The sequence below is a fragment of the Rhinatrema bivittatum genome, chromosome 9 (genome assembly GCF_901001135.1).
Source record: "Rhinatrema bivittatum chromosome 9, aRhiBiv1.1, whole genome shotgun sequence".
NCBI classification, from domain to species: domain Eukaryota; kingdom Metazoa; phylum Chordata; class Amphibia; order Gymnophiona; family Rhinatrematidae; genus Rhinatrema; species Rhinatrema bivittatum.
This window is the reverse complement of record NC_042623.1, coordinates 162050981-162074671: the sequence shown is the minus strand read 5'-3', so window position 1 is coordinate 162074671 and position 23691 is coordinate 162050981. Positions and strand designations below refer to the sequence as shown.

At 47.7% G+C, this 23691-nt stretch overlaps 2 protein-coding genes across 3 annotated transcripts in view; one reads left to right on the top strand and one right to left on the bottom strand.

Moving 5' to 3' along the window:
* The window catches only part of LIMS2 (LIM zinc finger domain containing 2), a 101793-nt gene that overhangs the window by 42458 nt on the left and 35644 nt on the right, over positions 1–23691 (bottom strand). For both annotated transcript variants that reach the window (XM_029615805.1, XM_029615804.1), the window contains exon 4: positions 12253–12373. In XM_029615805.1, coding sequence (XP_029471665.1) covers positions 12253–12373 — 121 coding nt within the window. The remainder of the gene's footprint in view (positions 1–12252; positions 12374–23691) is intronic.
* Positions 405–5384, top strand: GPR17 (G protein-coupled receptor 17). The gene is made up of 2 exons (XM_029615806.1): positions 405–758; positions 3820–5384. Exon 2 carries the CDS (start codon positions 3842–3844, stop codon positions 4853–4855), a length of 1014 nt encoding a protein of 337 aa, XP_029471666.1. The 5' UTR covers positions 405–758; positions 3820–3841; the 3' UTR covers positions 4856–5384.

The window sequence follows — 23691 nt, the reverse complement described above, 5'->3', positions numbered from 1 at the left end:
CCGAGGCCCAGCGTGAGCTGCAGTCCCTTGGGAGAGCAGAAAATGTCCATTATATTAGGGGCACACAGCTGTCCACTGCTCAGGAGAAAGGGACCAATGTTATTCCCCAGCCTGAAATGAGGGCTCATTATTCAGAGCAGGACACTGGAGACCCTGCAGCAAGCAGTCAATGAATGCACTCTCACTCCAGTAAATGGGGGACCTTCAATACCTCACTAATGGCAGCCTATTATCCCCTATTCATGGCCCTCTCATCTCTTCTGCAGACTCTCCTCTATTGCAGGCGAAAAGGCAATTTTACAAGGACAAACCGGTTGCTATGGTCACCAGCCCTCTCCCTCTCCCTCTCGTTCCTCCCCAGCAATTGCAGAACAGGCCAATTCTGAGATGCCCTGTTGTCTGTTTCATTTCCACCCTCCCCCCCTTCACATAATGCAAAGTGAGAGCTGGAGCACAAACAAGAGACATTGGTATGGAGGGAGCAAATACCAAAATATTCATAACCAGAACACTAAAATGGCCCCCTGACAAAGGCCCAGCCAGAGCTGAAAACTGCTTTTCACAGGCAGGAAAGAATGCCCCCCTCTAATGTGCGGAGCAGCAGATAAAGCCCTATCTATGCTGCCGCACAGCCCTTTATATAGGGGAGGACCGTCTGCCTGGAAGGACCCTGCACAGTCCGCAGCTCACGCCGAAGAAGTTACTTCTTGGGACTCTGCCCACGGGTCATCATCGCCCTACTGTGCCTTCTTCAGCAGGTAAGAGAGAGAACAGCATTGTCGGGAGGACCTGGGGTGGAGAGCTGGCACTTCTTCTGGTACTGGAAGCATGACATTATTAATCCGGGACTCCGTCCAGGACAGTTTCTTCCTCCTCCTTCACTTGTTCCCTCTCCATAGCTGTAACAGCACAGTGCTGTGCTTTTTTTTTTGCGGGCACCATTCACGGGAGCGAGGCTCCTGCCGTGCGTCCCGCTGGGTTTGCACAGCTCTCACAGGTGGGGTAGGAGGAGGTGAATGGGGACCGTTGGAAGTATGGCATCAGGGAATGAACAGTTTGGAGACAACGCTTCTAACATTTCCCCCTCCACCTTTGTATGCTCCTCAGCTACCTCTATGTATGTATGCATGGGCCACTCACTTCTCCCTCGTTTTAACACAGATCATATTAAAATGACTGTGCCTCTCACTCCACACAGCAGGTAACTCGGCGAGAAAGTTAAAGAGGGTGCTCTCTGGAAGGGAAAGGGGAGATCAGGTATAAACATAAAACAAACACCTAGCAGGTTTCCATAAAGGTGGCAGCATTTTCCATAGAATGAAAAGCTCACGGCCACGGGGGGGGGGGTCACCGTAGGAAGTTGAAGGGAAGAAAACTTTTTCACGGACAAAGCAGTGGGGATTAGCTGGAACAGACTTCCAGGGAAGTGTACAAGAGTGAAATACAGCGGCAGAAATTCAAGCCTGCCTGGGTCGGAGGAAGGGAACTCAGCGGCAGAGGAAGAAGAGCGCAGCTCCAGTAAACCTGCCACAGCACGGCGGGCGGACACAAACGAGCGGACACAGGTCTTCCTCTTCTGCCCATAACTCCCAGGTTTCTCTCCCCCCCCCCCCCCAAGTAACAAGGCAGCCAGACTTCTCTTTACAGATGTTGCACAGCAACAGTTAGTGCCACAGTAACTAAAATCCCACCTGCAAGCTGGAGTGCTTGTGTGTGAAAAACATTTACAGTTACTTGGCTGACCCCAAGAAACCAGTGTCAACCCAGTGGTCTGTGTTCAATAAAAGTACGTAAACATAAAAGCATTTACAGACTTAAGGAGGATATGGGATCAGCCTGGTCCCCAAGTCAGGCCTTGGGGCAGCAGGGACCGGGAATGTTGTTGCAATCACCAGATGAGGACATTTAGGGCGGGGGAGGGGGGTTGTGGTGAGGGGAGGTCATGAGGGGAAAACTTAAAATAAGGTAAAAAAAAGCATGTGTCCGCTCGTTGGTGTCTGCCCGCCGTGCTGTGGCAGGTTTACTGGCTCACAGCACCCGGGATCCCAGCCCTGGTTGCAACTGAGCTGGAGGTCCAAAGCAGCAGGAAGAAAGTGCCAGGTTAAAATTTTTTTTAAATGAATGAGAAGGTGGCATGATGGTGTGTAGTCTGTTGGGCTAAATGATCAGGTTCGACAAAGGTAACTTTCACACCGGGCACCCTCTAACTCTGCTCTTAGAGAGGGCAATAGGAGTCTTCCCACATGGACTTCAAGCTCATTTGGTACAGGGAAACTCCTGGTGGTGAAAAGTGGTTTTCAGGCCTGGCTGGGCTGCTGTCAGCGGGCTCTTTTAGTACTGAGGTTTTACACATTTAGCCACATAAAAACTCATTTTCAAAATTGTCCCAGGTACGTGGCTAAAGGTGCGTGAGCGCTATACAAAGACCCTCATGCTTTTAGCCACAGAGAAAAGGAGCAGGACCAGGGGCAGTACAGTAATTTCATTTTGAAATCCCTGCGAGTGATTTACCCGCAAACTCCGCACCTGCAGGGTACACGTGGACACAAGAAGCTATGCTCTCTGCCGGCCGCACGGGGGAGCTTCCTTTTAAAAATTCACTTGCAGGTGGCATGTATTGAAAAACAACCTCCAAAAAGTGCTTGGCCGGCTGTCTGCGATACGGATGTCACAGACGAGGGAGGCGCTGGCAGAAATAATCAAATCTCTTCAAATGCTTTTCATATCCCAACATTTAGAAAGGAGAAAGCTGGGCAGCAGCCGTGACCCCCTCCCCACCCCCATCAGAAATCCACCGTGTTGGTCCTGTCAAAGCCACAGCAGTAGAGGGCTGAGGCCACTATGAGTCAGGACGTGGTCTTATGGTGGGGGCTGGCCACAAAGAGAGCTGGGATGCAGAAACCACAGGGTTAATGCACTGTGTGGGGCAAGGTGGAAGTAAATGGAGGCATTGGGAGGCAGGCAAGAGTGGGAGGAAAGCAGCTGAGCTGACAGTGGCAGCTGGGAGTGAAGGTGATACAGAGAGAATGGGCAAGCAGAAGACTGGGAGTAGTGAGGAAGCACTAGAGAGAGTACAAGAGAAGAAAGCATGGGGGGAGTGTAGTGCAGAGGTGCATGAGAGCGTGGGGGCAGAACGGCTGGAAAACGCTGGTAGCTAGAGGCTGGGGCAAGTCGTTGATAATCCTGCCCTGTCAGTCCTGGAAAATTACTCATAAAACTATGCTCTCTTTAGGCTGGCCTGGTGGCTCAAGTGGCAAGGGCTGATCACTGCCAAGCGGAAGGTCCCCGATTCGGTCACCGAGATGGCTCTTCGGCTCCCCGGGTTGGCTGTGAGGGCAGTGTTTACAGCTCTCGGGAGGGAGTGCGGGTCATTGCATGGGACGGGGTTAGGGCGGGGGGGTAACACCCGGTGGCTGGATTCAGGGCTCATGACTGCAGGATTCCAGAGGAAGCCCTGATTCGTGGCTCCCAGCAGAGGACCCGCACTGCAGGGACCAGATTAGGTACGTAGGGGAGGTGAGGGGGAAGACACAAAAGAGGGTGCAAAACCCCCCAGGTAGCCGTAAACGAAAGTTCATGATATCAGATTCCAGTGCGGAGTCTGACTGAGCTGGAAGCACACAAAAGCAGGAGGAAACCGCCAGGTCAAAAAATCCCCCCAAAAGAACAAAAAATGTGCTCTTTTAGGTTGCCATACAATTCTCAACTTGTTAATTAAAAAGCTAAGTTCTAGGCACAGGCAAGATATGTTGCTAGTCATCAGGTTTTGCCTTCATTTGCATAAGAGCCAATCTGCATTTCTCTTATTGATGCCTATAGGTCCTGAACTGCAGAAACAATAATGAGTGGGCCAGAAGAAACTGCTGTCCTGATCTTCAACAACTCTTTCGAATCAACAGAGCGATGTGGTAAAGAGACCCCTTTGGAAAATGCTCTATTAGCAGCCTTTTATCTTCTGGATTTCATCCTGGCGTTTGTGGGAAACACCTTGGCCCTCTGGCTCTTCATCCGAAACCACAAATCAAGCAGCCCTGCTAATATTTTTTTGATGCACCTGGCCATAGCAGACCTGTCCTTTGTGTTGGTCCTGCCAACCCGACTCGTGTATCACTTTTCCGGCAATCACTGGCCGTTTGGCGAGATCCCCTGTCGGCTCACTGGCTTCCTTTTCTACCTCAACATGTATGCTAGCATCTATTTTCTCACCTGCATCAGTACGGACCGCTTTCTTGCCATCGTGCATCCAGTTAAGTCACTCAAGCTGCGAAGCACTCTCCACGCCCACCTGGCCTGTGCTTTCCTTTGGGTCATCGTTGCTGTAGCAATGGCTCCGCTCCTGATCAGTGCGCAGACCATACAGGTGAATAACTCCACCATCTGCCTGCAGCTTTACCGGGAGAAGGTGTCACGCCATGCTCTTGTGTCCCTAGCAGTGGCCTTCACTTTCCCTTTTGTGATGACTGTGGCCAGTTATTTGCTGATAATACGCAGCCTGCGAAGTGGAAACCGCATTGAGAGCCATCTGAAGGAGAAAGCTATCAAGATGATAATCCTAGTTTTAATTATCTTCTTTGTCTGCTTCGTGCCTTACCATGTCAACCGTTGCATTTACATCCTCTACTATCATGGTTCCCGAACTTCCTGTGACACACAAAGGCTACTAGCGCTCAGTAACCGCATCACATCCTGCCTGACCAGCCTGAATGCTGCCCTGGATCCAGTCATGTATTTCTTTGTGGCTGAGAAGTTCCAGGAAGCCTTATGCAAAATGTTTTGTGGCAAAGGACCTGCTGTACCCCCAAGTCACGAAGGTAAAACCAATGAAAGCTCCCTGAGTATAAAGACTGAACTATAAAAGCTGCTAAAACAAGGTTCCTGGAAAAGTATTTTAAGCCACAACAGCTAGGGCTCCTTCAGGCTAATGGTCTATACCAGTGCTATTCCAGTCCTTGAAATCCACAAACAGATCAGGTCCTTAGGATATTCCTAATAAATATGCATGAAATGGATTTGCATACAACTGAGGCAGCGTGCATACAAGTTTATCTCATGCCTACTCATTCGGAATATCCTGTAAACCTGATCCATTTGTGACCCTTAAAGACTGGAAGTGAATACCACTGGCCCATACTAAAGGTCCCCTCAGAGTGAAAGCAAGCACTGAGAATTTCTTCATCCCAAGGGACCTGAATCAGCCAAGGAAACCAGCCACTACAGGGCAACCTATTCTAAGCCGACATCACTGGCTTCAAGGTTGCTCTGACCTAGGGGCTCCTCTAGTTGGGAACCTGCACATAGTATCTACAGGCTCCATTAGAGGACTTTTCACTCAAGATTATTTAATAAAATTGAGAAACAATAAAAGAACGCTTGGTTTTAAAACATCTCAAATGTGTCAAATTTTGTGTACCATCCCAATTACCAGGATGAAAACTTGTATTGACATGCCCTTAACCGCCAGATAACTCCAGAGTAAATTCCTTCTGTGAGTTACTGGTCACTTAACTGTGATTTATCTAGGAAAGAATATGTTGTGCGCTTGTATAGACTTCCCCTGCCAGCATTTCCCTCATCCGTTTGTGCACCTTCTCTCACATTATATTACATTTAAACTCCATTTTTCTCAAAGAAGACTGAAAGTGATTTACAACATAATTATAACATACAACTAAGAAACAGCCGTTCAATAAAATATTACAATTTTATAAAAATGCAAAACTACTACTATGACAAAAGGAAAATTGGTTCTTACCTGCTAGTTTTCATTCTTGTAGTACCACAGATCAGTCCAGTCTCTTGGGTTTTGCCTCCCCTCCAGCAGATGGAGACAGAGAAAGTTTTACTGCCATTGCCACTGCCACATAAGACGAGGTGCCACCTGCAGTCCTTCAGTATTGATATGTACCCAAGCCACGACAGAAACAAATCCCAATACCATGAAGAAATAGCATCCCCTGAATGAGCAGTGGGAAATGGAAACCTGGAACAGATAACCTTGCCCACACTAAAAATGTGTAGGACTAACAAAACTTGTGCCATTGTTCAGAGTGATCACAATAATAGATCGAGCAGATTCTCCAATTCTCCCTTTCCTCCAGTGGACGGGTCTCTGGACTGATCTGTGGGACTACAGGAACGAAAATTAGCAGTTAAGAACCAATTTTCCTTTCCCTGTATTACCCAGATCAGTCCAGGCTCCTGGGATGTTCCAAAGCTTCCCTAAATGGGATGGGACCGCGAGAGTCCAGCTCGAAGTACACTCTCACCAAAGCCTATGGCTTCTGGGGTCTGGACATCCAAACAGTAATGCCTGGCGAAAGTGTGCAATGATTTTCAAGTAGCCGCCCTGCAGATCTCTTGCGGTAAAACTTGCTGACACTCGGCCCGGGAGGCCGCTTGAGAATGGGTAGAATGAGGCCCTTAACCCCTCCAGGATAAGGCGACCCTGACAGATGTATGCAAAGCCAAAAGCCTCTTTCAACCACCACGCAATTGTGGCTTTTGACGCCTTATGGCACCCCTTTGTGGCACCACTCCATAGCACAAAAAGTTGATCTGACAATCTGAAGCCGATAGTGATCTTAAGGTATTGCAACAATGCACGCTTTGGGGTAGATTTTCTAAATTTATGCTCGTGCGTACTTTTGTTTGCACACCAGGCGCGAACAAAAGTACACCGGATTTTATAAGATACGCGCATAGCGCGTATCTTATAAAATCCGGGGTCGGCGAGCACAAGGGGGTGCACATTTGTGCAACTTGCGCGCGCCGAGCCCTGGGCATGCTGCCCGTTCCCTCCGAGGCCGCTCCAAAATCGGAGCGGCCTCGGAGGGAACTTTCCTTCTTCCCCTCCCTTCCCCTACCTAATCCACCCCCCGGCCCTATCTATTCCTTCCCCCTACTTTTGTTGGCAAAGTTACGCCGGCCGTTTATGTCCAAATGTCGCAACTCTTTGGCCTGAGGCACTGCATGATCCAAACTTGAGAAGGACAGGAGCTCCACTGACTGATTTAAGTAGAATGATGACAACACCTTCGGCAGAAAGGAAGGAACTGTTCTCAAGGAGACCCCCCGAATCTGAAAATCTCAAAAAAGGCTCCTTACATGACAAGGCCTTTAGTTCCGAGATCTAGCAAACTGAGCAAATTGCTACCAAGAAAACCACCTTTAAAGTGAGATCTTTCATAGTAGCTCGTTTTAGAGGTTTGAATGGAGGTGCACACATGCTCTTAAGGACTACAGTAAGGCTCCAGGGAGGGACAAGGCTTCCAAACCAGAGGATGCAAATACTTTGCCCCCCCCCCCCCCCCCCGAGAAAACACACCACATCCAGATGTGAGCTAGAGACCCTCCTTGTACCTTACCTCGAAGACAGCCCAAAGCAGTCACCTGAACCTGGACGGAATTAAAGGATAAACCTTTTACCAAACTATTTTGCAGAAAAGCTAGAATATGTGCCACAGAGGCCTGCATAGGATCCACCTCTTGCTCCATACATCAGGCCTCAAAAACTTCCCATGCCCTCATATACACCAAGGAGACTGAAGTCTACCTAGACTGCAAACCAGTAGCGATGACCCCTTCAGAATAACCTTATTCCTTAATCACTCTCTCTCAAAAGCCAAGCCACTAGAGAAAAGCGAGCTGCCTGATTTGAAAATATGGGACCTTGACGCAGAAGATTTGGCAGATGAGGTAGCCTCAATGGACCGTCCACTGCTAGGTTGATCAAGTCTGCAAACCAAGAATGCCTCAGCCACTCTGACACTACTAGAATCACGTTGCCTGGATGGACCTCTATGCGCCGCAAGATTTTGCCCACTAGCAGCCAAGGTGGAAACACATACAGAAGGACATCCCTCAGCCAAGGCAGAACTAAGGCATCTACTCCTTCTGCTCCTTGTTCCCTTCTTCTACTGAAGAACCACAGGGCCTTGGCATTGCAGTAAGTCGCCCTTAGATCCATGTGCGGCCTGCCTCATCTACAACTGATGAGGTGAATTGCTTCCTCTGACAGTTCCCACTCTCCGGGGTCCAGTTGTCAGCTTAGATAATACGCTTGCACATTGTCTGTACCTGCTTTATGAGAGGCCGCTAACAGCGTCAGATGCTGCTCTACCCAGCTGATTAGTTCCCAGGCTTCCTGAGCCACCGCCCAACTCTTGATGCCACCCTTTCAGTTGGTTGATGTAAGCCACCATCCTCGCATTGTCTGACAAGATTCTCACAGGCTTCCCCCTCAACAGGGGCAGAAACGCCTGCAGTGCTAAACGCACTGCTCTCATCTCTAAGCGACTGATGGATCACAAGGCTTCCTCTTCCAACCACTGCCCCTGTATGGACTGGTCCTGACACACCGTTCCCCACCCGGAGAGATTGGCATCGGTAGGAACAACCGTCCAGACTGGGACTTCCAAGTCCACACCTCGTCTCACTTTGAGAGACTGGACCTGGCAAACTCCATAAGATGAAGCAGCAGTTGAAACTACTCTGACAATGGGTCCCAGCGGGACAGTAAAGCCAATTGTAGAGGCCACATATGAGCAAATGCCCATGGAAGCAATTCCTAGGTGGAAGTCACAGACCTGAGAACCTGCAAGTAATCCCAGACCTCGGGCACCTGCTTCTCCAACAATCCGCAGGCTTGAGCTTGCAATATGGAAATCAACTCTTCGGTGAGAAAAATCTCTCATATCTTGGTATCGAAATGCGCCCCCAGAAATTCCAAAACCTGAGAACGGGAACGACGACTCTTGGACAGATTGACTATCCATCCCAACAATCTCAGGTACTGGAGGACTAAGTCCACTGCCTCCTGGCAAAGGACCTCTGACTTTGCTCAAATCAGCCAGTCGTCCAGATATGGATGAACCAAAACCCCCGTCCCTCCAGAGGGCCGCTGCCACCACGACCATCACCTTGGTGAAAATCCTGGGCGCCGTTGCTATACTGAAGGGCAGGGCACAAAACTGAAAATGCTCTCCCAGAACCATGAATCTTAGATATCTTTGATGATCGGGCCGGATTCCTATGTGCAAGTACACTTCGGTCAAATCCTGAGATGCAAGGTACTCCACCCTGCGCACTGCTGCAATCATCGAATGCAGGGTTTCTATCCGAAACCGAGGAACCTTGAGAGCCATGTTTACCCTTTAAAAATCCAGGATTGGGCGGATTGTGCCCTGCTTCTTGGGGATAATGAAATAAATGGAATAGCACCTATCCCCTGTTTCTCCAGGGAGACAGGAACAATGGCTCCAGCATGCGAAAATGACAGGCAGTTTCTAGCACTGCTATCTTCTTTTCCACGTTAAGTACACAGGGAGATCATGAACAAGTCTCTTAGTGGCTGAGCAAATTCTAAAGTGTAACCTTCCCTTATCATGCTTAAGACCCACTGGTCTGATGTGATCTTGGCCTACTCCTCATAAAAAAGAGACAATTGACCCGCTATAACCAGAATCGTGACATGAACTGCTTCTCTTCACTAGGCGGATTTGACTCCACTGTCACCCTGGAAATAGCCATCTCTACCCGGCTTTCGCCTTCGAAAGGACAGGTTCCAGGATGGTTGCCTTCCTGAAGACTGTCTCTGGGCACCACCCGAAGCCCTGTTAGGCCGAAACCGCCTATTCTCTCTGAAACAAGAACATGAAGGAAAAGACCCTTTCCCTTCCTGCTCATCTTCAGGCAATTTATGACCTTATTCTCTCCGAAAAGTTTGATCATCTCCTCCAAGTCCTGACCAAAAAGCAACTTCCCTTTAAAGGGTAACGCTCCCAACTGAGACTTGGATGAAACATCCGCCGACCAATTCCTCAACCAGAGGAGTCTCCAGGCCAAAACCACAGAGATCATGGATGAAGTCCTGGACGAAGTCCTGAAGAGGTCATATAACACATCAGCTCCTAGGCCACTACAGTTTCAAGCCACTCTGCCTGCTTCACCTCAGAGTCAGACAAGGATTTGACCACTTGCAACTGCTGCACCCAGCGCAGCCCTGCCTCAGCATAAAACTGCCACACACCGCTGCTCAAATGCTAAAAGCAGACACCTCAAAAATCTTTTTGAGGTGAACTTACAGCTTCCTATCCTGAAGGTCTTTTAGTGCTGTAGAACCAGGGGGATGAGGGATCTGGACCACCAGATATCCACCCCATGGACCTCCGTCTCAAACCAGGAGGATGGCCCCACCAGGACCTCACAACCCCCTTGGAGGGGGGTTTTACACCATCTACCATCTGCTGGAGACAGAGCAATACTGAGGGACTGCAGGTGGCATACTGGGTTATGTACAGTGTCAGTGAAACTTTCTGTCTCCATCTGCTGGCAAGGAGACAAAACCCGGGAGTCTGGACTCATCTTGGTATATTATTTTTATTTTTAACTTTTATATACCGACATTCTTGCATTAAATGCAAATCATGCCGGTTTACAGTGAAACAGAAAAAGCAGGAAAAAATTCCTTTGTCGAATACAATGAAACAGCTTAGTTAACAAAGGAAACATAAAAATAAATTTTTATATATGCACAAAGGTTTGCACGAAGGGGTGCAAAGAGGGGAGAGCACCTTTGTCGCGCGCCTTTGGCGCGCGACGCCTGGTGTTGAGGCTGTCTTAACTGTCCGATGTTAGTGACGTCATGGGGGAATATATATATATATAGTATATACAGGGAATGGTCATTTTCTTAGTAACAGTCAAGATCGATGCATCCACTTCTGGGATCTTCAGGAGCTCAAGCCTATTCTCCGGCAAAGGATACAACTTGTCCATGGCTCTGCTAACCTTCAAGCTGGTCTCGGGAGTATCCCACTCCCTAAATACCAGCTTGCTGACTGATTTGTGGAAGGGAAAAGACCTTGCTGAACCCCAAAGGGCATCCATGACCGGGTCTACTTCCTCCTGATCCAATTCCTACTGCAGGATCTTTATACCCAATTCTTCCAGAACATAGGGTATCAGGGGAGCCAGCACCTCCTTGTGGAATAGCCATACCACCTTGGGATCATTCCTCTTCTACAGCCGGGGCCTTTCCCCACGTCTCTTCCAGAATCTGATCTGCCAAACCCGGAACAGGCTCCGGTGGGTCCTGTGCCTGTGGATCCTGACCTTCTGAACCTTCAGAGGAGCTCTTCGCGGCAGTCGGTGCAGGGACCCCTGGGACTCGCCGAACCCTTGTAGCCCTGGCAGCCCGAAAAGGTCTAACCCTCTTTGTCGGCTTTGGTTGCACCGACGTCCCCTGCTCAACTCTACGCCGCCCCGCAGCTTTCTTGGCCCAAGTCAGAAGAAAAAGTAGAAGAGTCATCCAACTCCTCCAGGAGATCCTCCTCACCTCCTGTCTGAGGCCCCTCGGTGTCTTGACCTCTCCCCGGAACTCCTAACCACCGGGGATAAAGGAGCAAAGCAGCCGCAAATGTGGACAAAATGACCGCCGCTCCCACGCTTATCGGGAAGGGGTCGACTACGAGCTGTATCGCAGAGAGCCTCCCAGCCTCCCAGGCTTGCGGTGCCTGCCCAAAGTTGCGACCTCCAACAAAGTGCCACCAGGCGCATCGGCCGTTGCCCATCCCCACAAACTGCACAGCTCAACCCACATGGCATTATAACAGAGCACCAGGCCGTGACAATTTAACAGAATAAAAGCAGAGCCACCTGTTCGCCTCTGAAGAGGAGTTGGATTAAATGCTTGCCGCCCACAGCAATACCCCGACTCTCTTTTCCCCCTTTTTTTTGCAAACCTTATTCAGGCTGAAACTACCCAAAGGAAAGGTAAAAAAAAAACACTTCCCTGTAAAAACAGAAGACTGGCTTCAGGCTCTGTCCATCCTCCAGGGTGAGGGAACTGGGACCACCAGTTTTCTGCCCCTATCGGCGATGGTCCCCAACCCCCTGCTCATCCACCCTCAACGACACAGGGGAAGCAATCTCCAAGAACCTATTTGTTCTTTTTAATCTTTTTTTTTTTTAAATTAGACTTAGATTGCAGGCTTTGCACCTCCACCATCTGCAGGAGACAGAGAAATACCGAGGGACTGCAGGTGGCACCTCGTCTTATGTGGCAGTGGCAGTAAAACTCTCTCTGTCTCCATCTGCTGGAGGGAAGGCAAAACCCAGGAGTCTGAACTGATCTGGGAACATACAGGGAACGCTGAAAGCCCCTTTCACATAGATGGGAAAGAACAAAAACTGTCCCTCTGACACCTCCACAACCTTTCCATGGCACTTCCTTAGCTCTTCCATAGCGCTTACCTCCCAGCATTCTTCACAAAGCCAAGGTCAGCAAGTGCCACACTGCAGATCTCACAGAGGAAGCATTCTGGGTGCCAGTTGTTATTCATGGCTTTGATCACGCGGCCAATGATGAATTCGCCTTGGTAAGAAAGATAGGTGTGCTTAGTCTGTGCCAGACAGTTTGGTGCCCCTCCTCCCCCCCATCAACTTCCAGCCCAGAGAGAAAGTCAAGGATTCACTCAGACATGCATTGCTCTCCCCCCCCAAAGCAAATAGGACCACCCATCTTAAGTCTCAGACTCACCAGTTCCATAAAGGAAGGCACTCGTCTCCCCTCAACACTCATTCATATCACCCTTTCTTAGAGATATTTAGACCGAGCTGGAACTGCACCGACAATCACACCAGTTCAATCCGTACTAATTAAAGACAAATATTCCTTCAGAATTCTAAGGAGTTAGCAAAGCTGTTTATGTGCTATCTGAAGACATAGTTCAGCATTCACATAAATCAGGTCATGTGACTACACACACATTACTGCACGGAATGAAACTTCCAAAGCTTTCTAGTAAAGACAGGAAATATTTACTGAGGATTAATGGGACATCCTATTCTCCGACAGCCCCACAACTGCTTTCAGTTCCTAGTTATCCAAGCTAAGAGTCACAAACCCCAAAAGGAGAAGAGGAAGAGTTTGTGTGACTGGTAATTTGTGGTCTTCAATTAACATCTGTTACAGGCAAACAACGTCTCCTATCACACAATTAGGATTCCCTACCTAAGGGTTGTTTTCAACAAAAAAATGGGAAAATAAGATAAATCACTAACAAGTGAAAAACATGTTTTTTTGCTTGATAGATTCTTTTTTTTTTTTTTTTTTTTTTTTTAAATAGTGACAACACAAAAAACTAAATCAAAATGCCAAAATATAGGTCCCAGGAAAGAGGGAGTTGGGCTCTACCCCTCAAAAAGGCTATTGAGTATGGACGGTCCCAACCTAGCATTCAATGGATGGCTATGCCAGTACAATGGTGAGATTGGCTGTGTGAACTAAACTTCATATTGCAGCCTTGCAGATTGCCTCAAGAAAAGTAGACCTTAGACTGCCAACTGACTTTGTCTGGCCTTAAACTGGGATTTAAACATGCCCTTTAAGGTCAACCCTGTCTAGTCCTAATATAAGCAGATGCAGTCTCCTATCTAACTGGAAATGGAGTACCATGCATGTTACTACATTGTCAAATTTATTGGGATCAAAAGAAACACGTTGAGTGGATTCTCTAAGTGCTTGATGCCACAGCGGATAGAAGGCTGCAGCTCTTTTGCCTTATTGGCATGCGGCCCAGGGAAGAACATTGGCAGGAGAATTGACTGATTAAGGTGAATGTCTGACACTACCTAAAGACAGGATGCTTGATGACATCTGGAATAAGATGAATAAGTCACTAATGCCTGGAGCTCATTGATTCTGCAGGCTTAATTGACTGCCAGGGGAAGCTGACATTCCAAATCAGATACTTGACCCTACAAGAGTTTGGAGGCCTAAAGGGGTCTTTCATCAGCTGGATTAGAAGCACATTGATATCTTAAGACACAGTTGGAAGTTTAAAGAAGGTTTCAACTGATGCAAGCCCCTGCTTCCATTGAAACCTCTTTTCTAGCCTCCCACTGTTTTGTGAGTCATCTGCTGTACAGTTTCGTTTTACAGAAAGTGCCAATTGTGCTGAAGTGAACTTTGGAATTGGTTTTGAGGCTGGACAATGAAAGATATAAAAGGTATTCAAGTAGTTTTTTTGGATGGGAGAGGACAAAAATTCTAGGGCCCTGCTTTCACATCAGATGGCAAATCTCTTCATTTGAACCATAGTCCTTGTGGTGGATTCCTTCCTAAAACTCAGGACTTGAGACAGCTCATCCGAAGAACTGAGAGACCATATATTACATCCTCATCAATATTCAGGTTAAGAAGGCTAGTGAACTGATGTTAGTGTGGAGCAAAGATTCCTGGTTTTATATAATGAAGATTGGGAAAGACCCCAACTTGATCAGTTTTATGAGGGATAATTCCCATAGGCTTGGAAATCAAATTTGTCTCAGCCAAAAAGAAGCTTCGAGCATCATTGTTCCTCGATTCCTTCTAATGTCTTACCAAGATTTTTTTTCTACTAGGGATATTGAGAGATATGCATATAAAAACACCTGACCCTCAAAGAATGGAGAAGATGTCTGCAGCTAGTCTACCTTCTGATCTTTATCTGGTACAGACGACTGTTGCTTTCTTGTTCAGGACTGGCCAAACAGAATCAACTTGGGTATACTTCACGCAAGGAAGATTTTTTTAGCCACATCCTGATCCATGAAACACTTGTGGGGTTCCAGGTGGCAACAACATGTCTGCCAGGACATTGTCCTTCACTGTCAAGTATGTAGCCTTCTGGTCTACGCTGAGAGATAGGGCCCAGTTCACATCTTGCCTGATTCCTGACACAGGTAAGAGCTAGTTCCTCCCAACTTCTTCAAGTAGAACTACCCAATTTTCTATCTGGATTAGGACAATTTTGTTGGTCATTTGATTTTGAAAAGCCATTAGGGTTTTCAGGAATGCTCTTTACTCTGAGATTAATGTATTGTAACGTTTCCTCCAGGGTCAGGTGTACCGACTGAGAAGCCCCTCTAAATTAGGCTCCCCAGCCCAAGCTGGATGCACTTGTGGTGAGAACAATTTTATGAGGAGAAATTAGGAAGCGTAATCCTTTTGCAATTTGAAATACGAGAGCTACCAAAACAGGGGCGAGTTTTCATACCTCGGATACAATCCTGAAGCTTCTGCATGGCTTAGTTAACTGATACTTTAAGGTCCATTAAGCCTGCTTCACAAAGAGATATATGATAGAAATCATAAGCACCATGGATGGCATAAGCCCAAGTTGATGTCTGCTACCTCTGCATTACCTCCCCTGATGCTGCCACAATATTGTTGGCTCTGTTTGTGGGAAAGCAGGCCATAGCCCAAGCCATGTGTAGCAGAGCCCACATGATTTCCAACTGATGTTACAGTCTTAGATAAGACCTGGGATAGTTGATGACAAATCATAGCAAGTAGCAATTGAAATATCTAGAGACTTGCCTTTGATCAATTTGCCCCAAATCGAGATTGCTTGATCAAGAACCTAATAGTGAAACACATGGATCCTCAATTTGTGTGTATAAGCTGGGGATGATAACCAGACAACTTGCGGAGCCGACGCAAAGCCAAAAGGCAGTACATAGTACCAGAGATGCACTTCCCCTCTACAAATGTGAAATGTCTCCTACCATTTGGGTGTATCTCTAGGCAAATGCAGGCCTCCCCATGATCAAAGCCATATTGAAGAATTTAGAGTTTATGGCACAAATTGAAGATGCAGGCATCTCAATCCTAGTGAAACATTATGATACCAGGATAGACAATATTCTGAAATGACAGAGCAAATCAAACTGCTACTGGTAGCACTATATGTTAAAAATGCTTTAGAGTCAAGTACACTGGAAATTCCCTGCAAAGCAAGGAGAAGTACAACCAAAGGGATTTACTATCATCCACCTGACCAGGATGGTGAAAGAGACTGTGAAATGTTAACAGATTAGACAGGACCCTAAAAGTAGAATAATGAGAGATTTCAGCTGGGTAAATAGCTCATCAGAGCATGCCAGGGAGGTTAAGTTTCTAGATTTCATAAATGACTGCTTTATGGAGCAGCTGGTCCTGGAACCAAACGAGAGCGAGACCCATGTGTTAGATCATAATTCTCAGTGGAAGGCAAGACCCGATACAAGGGGTAACTGTGGTAGAGCTGCTTGGCAAGGATGATCATAACAAAAGCAAATATGACATAATCACTGCAGGGAGAAAAATAAATAAAACTACTCCAGTAGCATTTAACTTTAAAAAGGGAGACTATGATAAAAAAAAAAAAAGAAGAAATCAGAAGGAAATGGAAAAAGAGCTTTAAGAGGGTTAAAAGTCTGAATGAGGCATGGAGACTGTTTAAAAATACCATAAGAACAGTCATAGTGGGTCAGACTAAGGGTCGATCAAGCCCAGTACCATTTCCAACAGTGGCCAATCCAAGTCACAAGTATCTGGCAAGTACCCAAACATTAAATAAATCTCAAACTGCTATTGCTTATTAATTAATAGCAGTTATGGATTTTTCCTCTAGGAACTTATCCAAACCTGTTTTAAACCCAGTTATAATAATTGCCATAACCACATCCTCTGGCAATGAATTCCAGAGCTTAACTATGCGCTGAGTGAAAAAGAATTTAATTTGTTTTACATGAGCTACTTGCTAACTTCATGGAGTGCCCCCTAGTCCTTCTGTTATCTGAGAGAGTAAATAACTGATTTACATTATCTTTTTCAAGTCCTTTCATGATTTTGTAGACCTCTATCATATCCCCCCCCCCCCCCCCTTCAGTCATCTCTTCTCCAAACTGAACAGCCCTAACTTCCTTAGCCTTACCTCATAGAGGAGCCGTTCCATGACCCTTACCATTTGGTCACCCTTCTCTGCACTTTCTACTATGCAGCTATATCCTTTCTGAGATGCGACGATCAGAACTGCACACAGTATTCAAGGTGAGGTCTCACTATGGAGCGACACAGAGGCCTAATGACATCCACCATTTTATTCACCATTGCCTTCCTAATAATTCCTAACATTCTGTTTGCTTTTTTGATTGCCACAACACACTGAGCCGACGAATTCAATGTATTATCCACTATGATGCCTAGAACTCTTTCCTGGGTGGTAACTCCTAAGGTAGAACCTAACATTGTGTAACTACAGCAAGGGTTATTTTTCCCTATATGCATCACTTTGCACTTGTCTGCAATAAATTTCATCTGCCATTTGGAAGCCCAATCTTCCAGTCTTGCAAGGTCCTCCTGCAATTCATCACAATCCGCTTGAGATTTAACTACTCTGCATAATTCTGTGTCATCCACAAATTTGATTACCTCACTCATTGTACCCCTTTCCAGATCATTTATAAATATATTAAAAAGCACCGGTCCAAATACAGATCCCTGAGGCACTCCACTGTTTACCTTTTTCCAGTGTGAAAACTGACCATTTAATCCTTCTCTCTATTTCTGTCTTTCAACCATAATGAAAGGCCAGATAAAATGTATTTCAGAAGTTTAAAAAATGTTGAAAAGGACTTCACATCTGCCAGCATGGCTAAACGGTGCTGCAAGAGAGATTATTAAAGCCAAAACAGGCCACCTTTAAAAAAAATGGAAAGCATGACCTAATGAGAAAAGCAGAAGAGAGCATAAGCATTAGCAAATTAAGATTAGAACCATTAATAAGGCAGGCCCAGAGAGAACTTGGAGAGATTTGCCAAACCTAATAATAAAACCTTTTTCACGTAAATCAAAGCCAAGAAACCTACAAGGAACTTAGCTGTACCACTTAGAACATAAGAAATTGCCATGCTGGGTCAGACCAAAGGTCCATCAAGCCCTGTTTCCAACAGAGGCCAAACCAGGCCACAAGAACCTGGCAAGTACCCAAACACCAAGAAGATCCCATGCTACTGGTCAAATTGATTAGTAGCATTTAATGGACTGCTCCTCCAAGAACTTATCCAAAGCTTTTTTGAACCCAGTGTTGCGACCGTCGCTGCCCGACGTCTCCACGCCGCCCACCTTACCGCATTGGCGACTATCTCCGCGGTTGACGGAAGGCTGGTTGCCGCGGCTTCTTTCAGCCGTCCTCGTCCGGCGTCCCCAGACCGGCCCAACGCTGCAATCCGCCATGTTGACCTGATGCCTAGGGGCGCACGTGCGGCACAGCCCTGCCTCAAGTACCAGAAGTGACGTGAACCTCAGGGGCGTCCCCCTGAGATGACGTCATCCGCTTCAGATATTTAAAGGTCTCTGAATTGCTAACAACTAGTTAGCAAGGATAAGGATTCGTTCTATCTACGCTACACTGCCTCCTCGGACTAACCAGTGGCACCTGCTCCTCGGGGGCCTCGTTCTCCCTTACTTTGTAGGTTGCAGTCTGGAACCGGTACTCGCTCCTCGAGGGCCCTCGTTCCCGGACTTCTTCGGGATTCACTTCTGCCTGGAAGTCATCGCTGCCTACTACATCTGTGAGTTACCATCGCTCTCTCAGAGCTTTCCCTGGAACCAGGTACTCGCTCCTCGAGGGCCCTCGTTCCCGGACTTCTTCGGGATTCACTTCTGCCTGGAAGTCATCGCTGCCTACTACATCTGTGAGTTACCATCGCTCTCTCAGAGCTTTCCCTGGAACCAGGTACTCGCTCCTCGAGGGCCTATACATTCCAGCTCCTGGGCTTCTATGAGACATTGTGTGAGTGTTACCATCTGGTTCAGTACATGAACTCTGCATACCCTGCCTACTCACTATATTTCAGTTTCTCTACAGCTCGGCCTCCAGGGATCGCTGTTCCAGTATCTGAGGGACTACAGCCCAGCCGGGCATTCCAGCTCACTACTGCCACCTCTGGTGGTTCAGTATACTGTCTAATAAAAGAACTAGTGAGTGTCTGCCTCCTAACTCCGAGCCTGACCAGTGGCCCCTCTCGGGATCTTCCCCCGGGGGCGTGGTCATCTGCCACCGCCCAAGGATCCACCCACAACTCTCCTAAATAATAACACCCAGCTAGATGGCCACAAGGTAAAAAGGGGTGCTCAGGGAGGATAAGGCCAGATGAATTCATTGCTTTGGTCTTCACTGCAGAGGATGTTGGGGAGATACCCACACCGGAGCCTTGCTTTGAACTGATGACAGAGGACCTGAAACAAATGACTACAAGGGCAATATTCAGAGGGTCAGTAAGCAGAAAAGTTGCCCAAGTAACTTTCCTCAGATAGTCAGAAGAACAAACCCGGAGAAGTGTTCTGCTGAATACACCCAGGTAACTTTAGGACAGGTATTTTTTCCAACAGACTTATTCAGCTAATGTTTAGCTGGGTAGCGCCAAATATCAACATTTACCAGCTTAATGTTTAGTTGCACCCCTTGAATGCCCTTTACCTGGCTAAATTCTGTGCAGATAATAAGCTGCCCAGAAAAAATGTAGCCGAGGAGCAGGGGGACTATTGAAATCGTGGGTTTTGTCTGTGTAACTTAATACAAAGGTTACATAAATGCCCAGGGCCCCTCTCATCATCCCAGGCCTCTCCTTTTCTCATGCATCCAGATTTCTGCCCCTGGGTACCAAGGTTCCACCAGCAGGGGGGAGGATCACAGCCTCCAGGGTCCACGGTGCTAGTGGTGTCCTCAATGTCCCACACTGTACTCACTGGGATAGCTCTTCTCTTCAGTAGATGCTCCAAGAATGGAATCCAAAAAAATTCAGGCAATAGACAAAGGGAGTGGTATTGAAAGTAAAAGAATTTACTGTAATTTACAGAAAAGTTTCCATGCGAGGATTGCAAAACTCTCCCAAGACAACTGTCTCCTTGTCCATCCTCAGCCTGAATCAGTGTCCTTCCCCCAATAATGAAATAAAGGGAAACAGCTCCTCAAAAAGGGAAAAATACTACAAAACCTTCTCTTCAGCCCAGAACTCTCTTCCTGAGCACTGCAAGCCCCCTTGAATGTCAGGTAGGCAGGCAGTCTCAAAACTGGTTTTACCCTGAAGGGGGAGCTTCCCTTCAAGGCTGGACATAACTTGCAAGGCCCACTCTCTAGAACAGCGGTTCTCAATGGTAAGTCGCCACACTTCCCAGTCCCCCTACTCCTCCTGCTCCAGTGAAATGGAACTCTTCCTCCATGGAATGCAGCACGAGAGCTGGAGTCAGTGGCATCAACATGGTCTCTTCTTCCTTCCCCCGCGGCCCGGAAGAGGAAGTGGAGTGCAGTGGCCACGAGTGCAGGAAGAAGAGACCCTGTTAGGTAAAGTCTCTGCAAAGTCGGCCCAAAGAAGATCAGCAGCACCGGCCCGGAGCAAAACAAGGAGCAACGTCAGCCCCCGTGGTCGATGGGACTCCTTTCTCAAGGCCACGAGGGCTGGAAGAGGAAGAGGCTGTTGCTCACTCACTCCCCACCGAACTAGTGGCAGCAAGTGTGTGTGTGACAACATGTATGTAAGTGTGTGATTGTGATTGAGAGTATGTATGTAAGTGTGATTGAGAACCTGTATGTGTAAGCGAGAGCATGTGTATGTATGATTAAGAGCCTGTGTGTATAAGAGAGAGCATGTGTGTAACTGTGTGACTGAGAGCCTATGTAAGTGAGAAAGAGAGCATGTGTGCCTTTTGACCCTTTTCTGCATCACTCCATAGCAGAGAAAGTTGATCCAACAATCTGAAACTGTTACTAACCTCCAGATAACCAACAAAGCTCTTCTGACATCCAATCGTCTTAATTCTCTAATGGTCCCGGCGGATTCCAGTGTGCAAATACGCCTCCGTTAGATCCAGGGAAGCCAAGAAGTCCCTGCTTCACACCGCCGCTATGACATACCTGAGAGTCTCCATCCTGAAACGGGGAACTCTGAGAGCCACGTTCACCTTCTTCAAGTCTAGAATTGGACAAAATGTCCCTTCCTTCTTCAGCACCACAAAATAAATGGAATAACGGCCTGTCCCCCTCTCTTCCTGGAGGACACAAACGATGGCCCCCAGCATTGTTAGGCCATGGATAGTCTGTTGAACGATAAGTTTCTTCGCTGGCAAAGCACAGGGAGATAAAATGAATAGGTTTCTCAGCGGCCGAGCAAATTCTAAAGTGTAGCCTTGTTCTATCACACTTAGAACCCACTAATCCGACATGATCTTGACCCGCTCCTCATTAAAAAAAAAAAAAAAAGAGTAAACCAACCCCCGATAGCTGGGATTCAGGAATGGCCTCACTTCATTGTGTGGATTTGGCTCTGCTAGACCCTTAGCCGGAGCCTTCTCGGTTCGCTCTGCATCCACGAAAGGACTGGGACCAGGATTGAAACCTCCCCATGGTCTGCCTCTGGTCTGCGCCCACAGCCTTGCTGTGACGGAAATGCCTTTGGCCTCGAAGGCGAGAGTGAAATGGCAGAAAACATTTTGGCCCTTTAGGCTTGTTTTCCGGTAGCTTGTGCACCTTATCTCTGAGCTGCTTTATCAACTGCTCCAAGTCCTCTCCAAAAAGGAGCGTCTCCAGCTGTGCCTTCGATGAAACACCAGCCAACCAGTTTCGCAACCACAAGAGCCTCCTAGCTGAGACCGCAGACCTCATTGTCCTAGAAAAGGTGCGAATAAGATCATATAAAGTGTCGGCCCTGTAAGCTACTGCTGCTTCTAAGCATTCCGCCTGCTCGGAATCCTGGGGCGAGAGATCCCTGGCGCTCTAACTGCTGCACCCATCTCAGGTTTGCCCGAAGCATAAAACTGCTGCATGGATGCCCAGAGCAGAGATTTCAAAAATCTTTTTGAGATGCACTTTGAACTTCCTGTCCTGCTGATCTTTCAGAGCTGCTGTACCAGCTACTGGAATGGTGGCTCTCTTACTTAACCACCGACACGGAAGCATCCACCTTCGGCACCCTCAAGAGCTCCAGGGTCTCCTCAGGCAAAGGGTAAAGCTTATCCATAGCCCTACTAACCTTAAGACAAGTTTCCGGAGATTCCCACTCCCTGACCATCAATTGCTTGACCATCCCATGGAAAAGAAAAGTTCTGGTCGGGCCCCTCAAACCAGCCATGACCGGATCCACTGTGTCCTTGTCTTGCTCCTCCTGCGGAACCACTATTCCCAACTCCGCCAGGACATGTGGAAGCATAGAACCCAGATCTTCCCTCTGAGAGGGGAGCAACCTTAGGATCATCCCCTTCTGGCCGGAATCTTCCCCTGCTCTTCCTCCTGATCCGGGCCAGAGACACCAAGGGGACCCATCCCCCCAGGGCAACCCCTGCTCAGACTCCTCCAAGGAAAAATCATCTGCGGTCCCCTGCATTGCCGGACCTCTAACCTTACGGATCCTTGTGGCCCTCGGCATCTCCGTCAAACTGCACATCTTTCTGAGTGGACCCTCAGGAGGCCTGCACCCGGAGGAGCAACTGGACTTGGCCTGACTGGCCAGATATGCTTTGTGCAATAAAAGGATCAAATCTGGAGAAAATTGAGAAGGATCACACAAATCTCCAGGGGATCAGGAACCTGTCCTGTCTGCCCCCCTAGGGGGCCCCTGGGCCTCCTCGAGGTTAGAATCAGCCGGCAACAGCACTGACGTAGCTCCCCTTCCCCTGTCGCTCTCTCCTCCACAGCAGTGAAAGTCTTCAAGATGGCCGCCAATCCCACGCTTATCGGGAATGGGTCGGCCGCTTGCTCTATAGTAGCCTGCGACCTGCCAGGGCCACACTGCTTAGATGATGCCTCCACAGATCCCTGCAAAGAGCCCTCCCCATCGGAGAGGCAGCAGGAGCACTGACCGCCCGTGAAGAGCCATGAGCAGTGTTCCCTGCACACGGAACAGCGGCTCGCATTCAGCATGGTCCGGTGCGCCTGACCATACGGAAAACGCCAAAAACAGCGAACAGGATCGGGAGCCGCAGGACCAACTCTATCTGAGCGCCCCACCTCCTCCTGCTCCCAGCAATGGGATGAGCACTGGAACAAAACAAGCACCGCTTCTCCTTTCTTTTACTTTTTTTTTTGTATAAAATTTACTGATAAGAAAGAAAAAAGTTTACTTCCCTGAAGAAGTGTGGCAGAGGCTTCCCACGATCCTTGCTGAAGAGGAGGGAGACAGATCACCGACTGTCACCCCCGGCGTTTCCGAAAGTGCAAATCTGGGGTCCCCAAACCCTGCTTGTCCTCAACCTACTACTAGGAGGGATGGTCCTACCAGGACCTGTCAACCTCCTGGGAAGAAAGTCTGAACAATGTTCAAGAATACCTAATTCCCTACTACTTTTCTTTTTTAAACTCTGGTACAGAACCACAGGTTTTGCACCACCTCCATCTGCTGGAGACAGAGAAATACTGAGGAGATGCAGGTGGCACACCGGGTTAAGAGGCGGTGCCTGCGAAACTTTCTCTGTCTCCATCTGCTGGAAGGGAGGCAGAACTCAGGAATCTGGATTGATCTGGCTACCTACAGGGAAACATGGCTTAATGGGGGGAGAGTGAGCATGGATCCAGCAATCATGCCTTCCTATCTATTCGAATTCTTTGACGGTGTAAATAAGTATGTGGAAAAGAGTGAGCTGGTCAATATAGTATATCTGGATTTTCAGAAGGCATTTGACAAATCCCCTTCATGAGAGATTCCTCAGGAAATTAAAAAAGTCATGGGATAAGATGCAATATCTATTGCAGATTGGTAATTGGTTAAAGAATAGGAAACAAAAGGAGTAGGACTAACTGGTCAATTTTCCCAATGGATACTATTTAATGATCTGGAAAAAAAAAGGGAGCAATAAGTGAGGTAATCAAATTTGCAAAGGACACAAAATTATTC

Bases quoted from the DNA above. Each gene is read 5' to 3' on its own strand.
- GPR17 (XM_029615806.1), top strand. From the start codon at position 3,842: ATGAGTGGGCCAGAAGAAACTGCTGTCCTGATCTTCAACAACTCTTTC.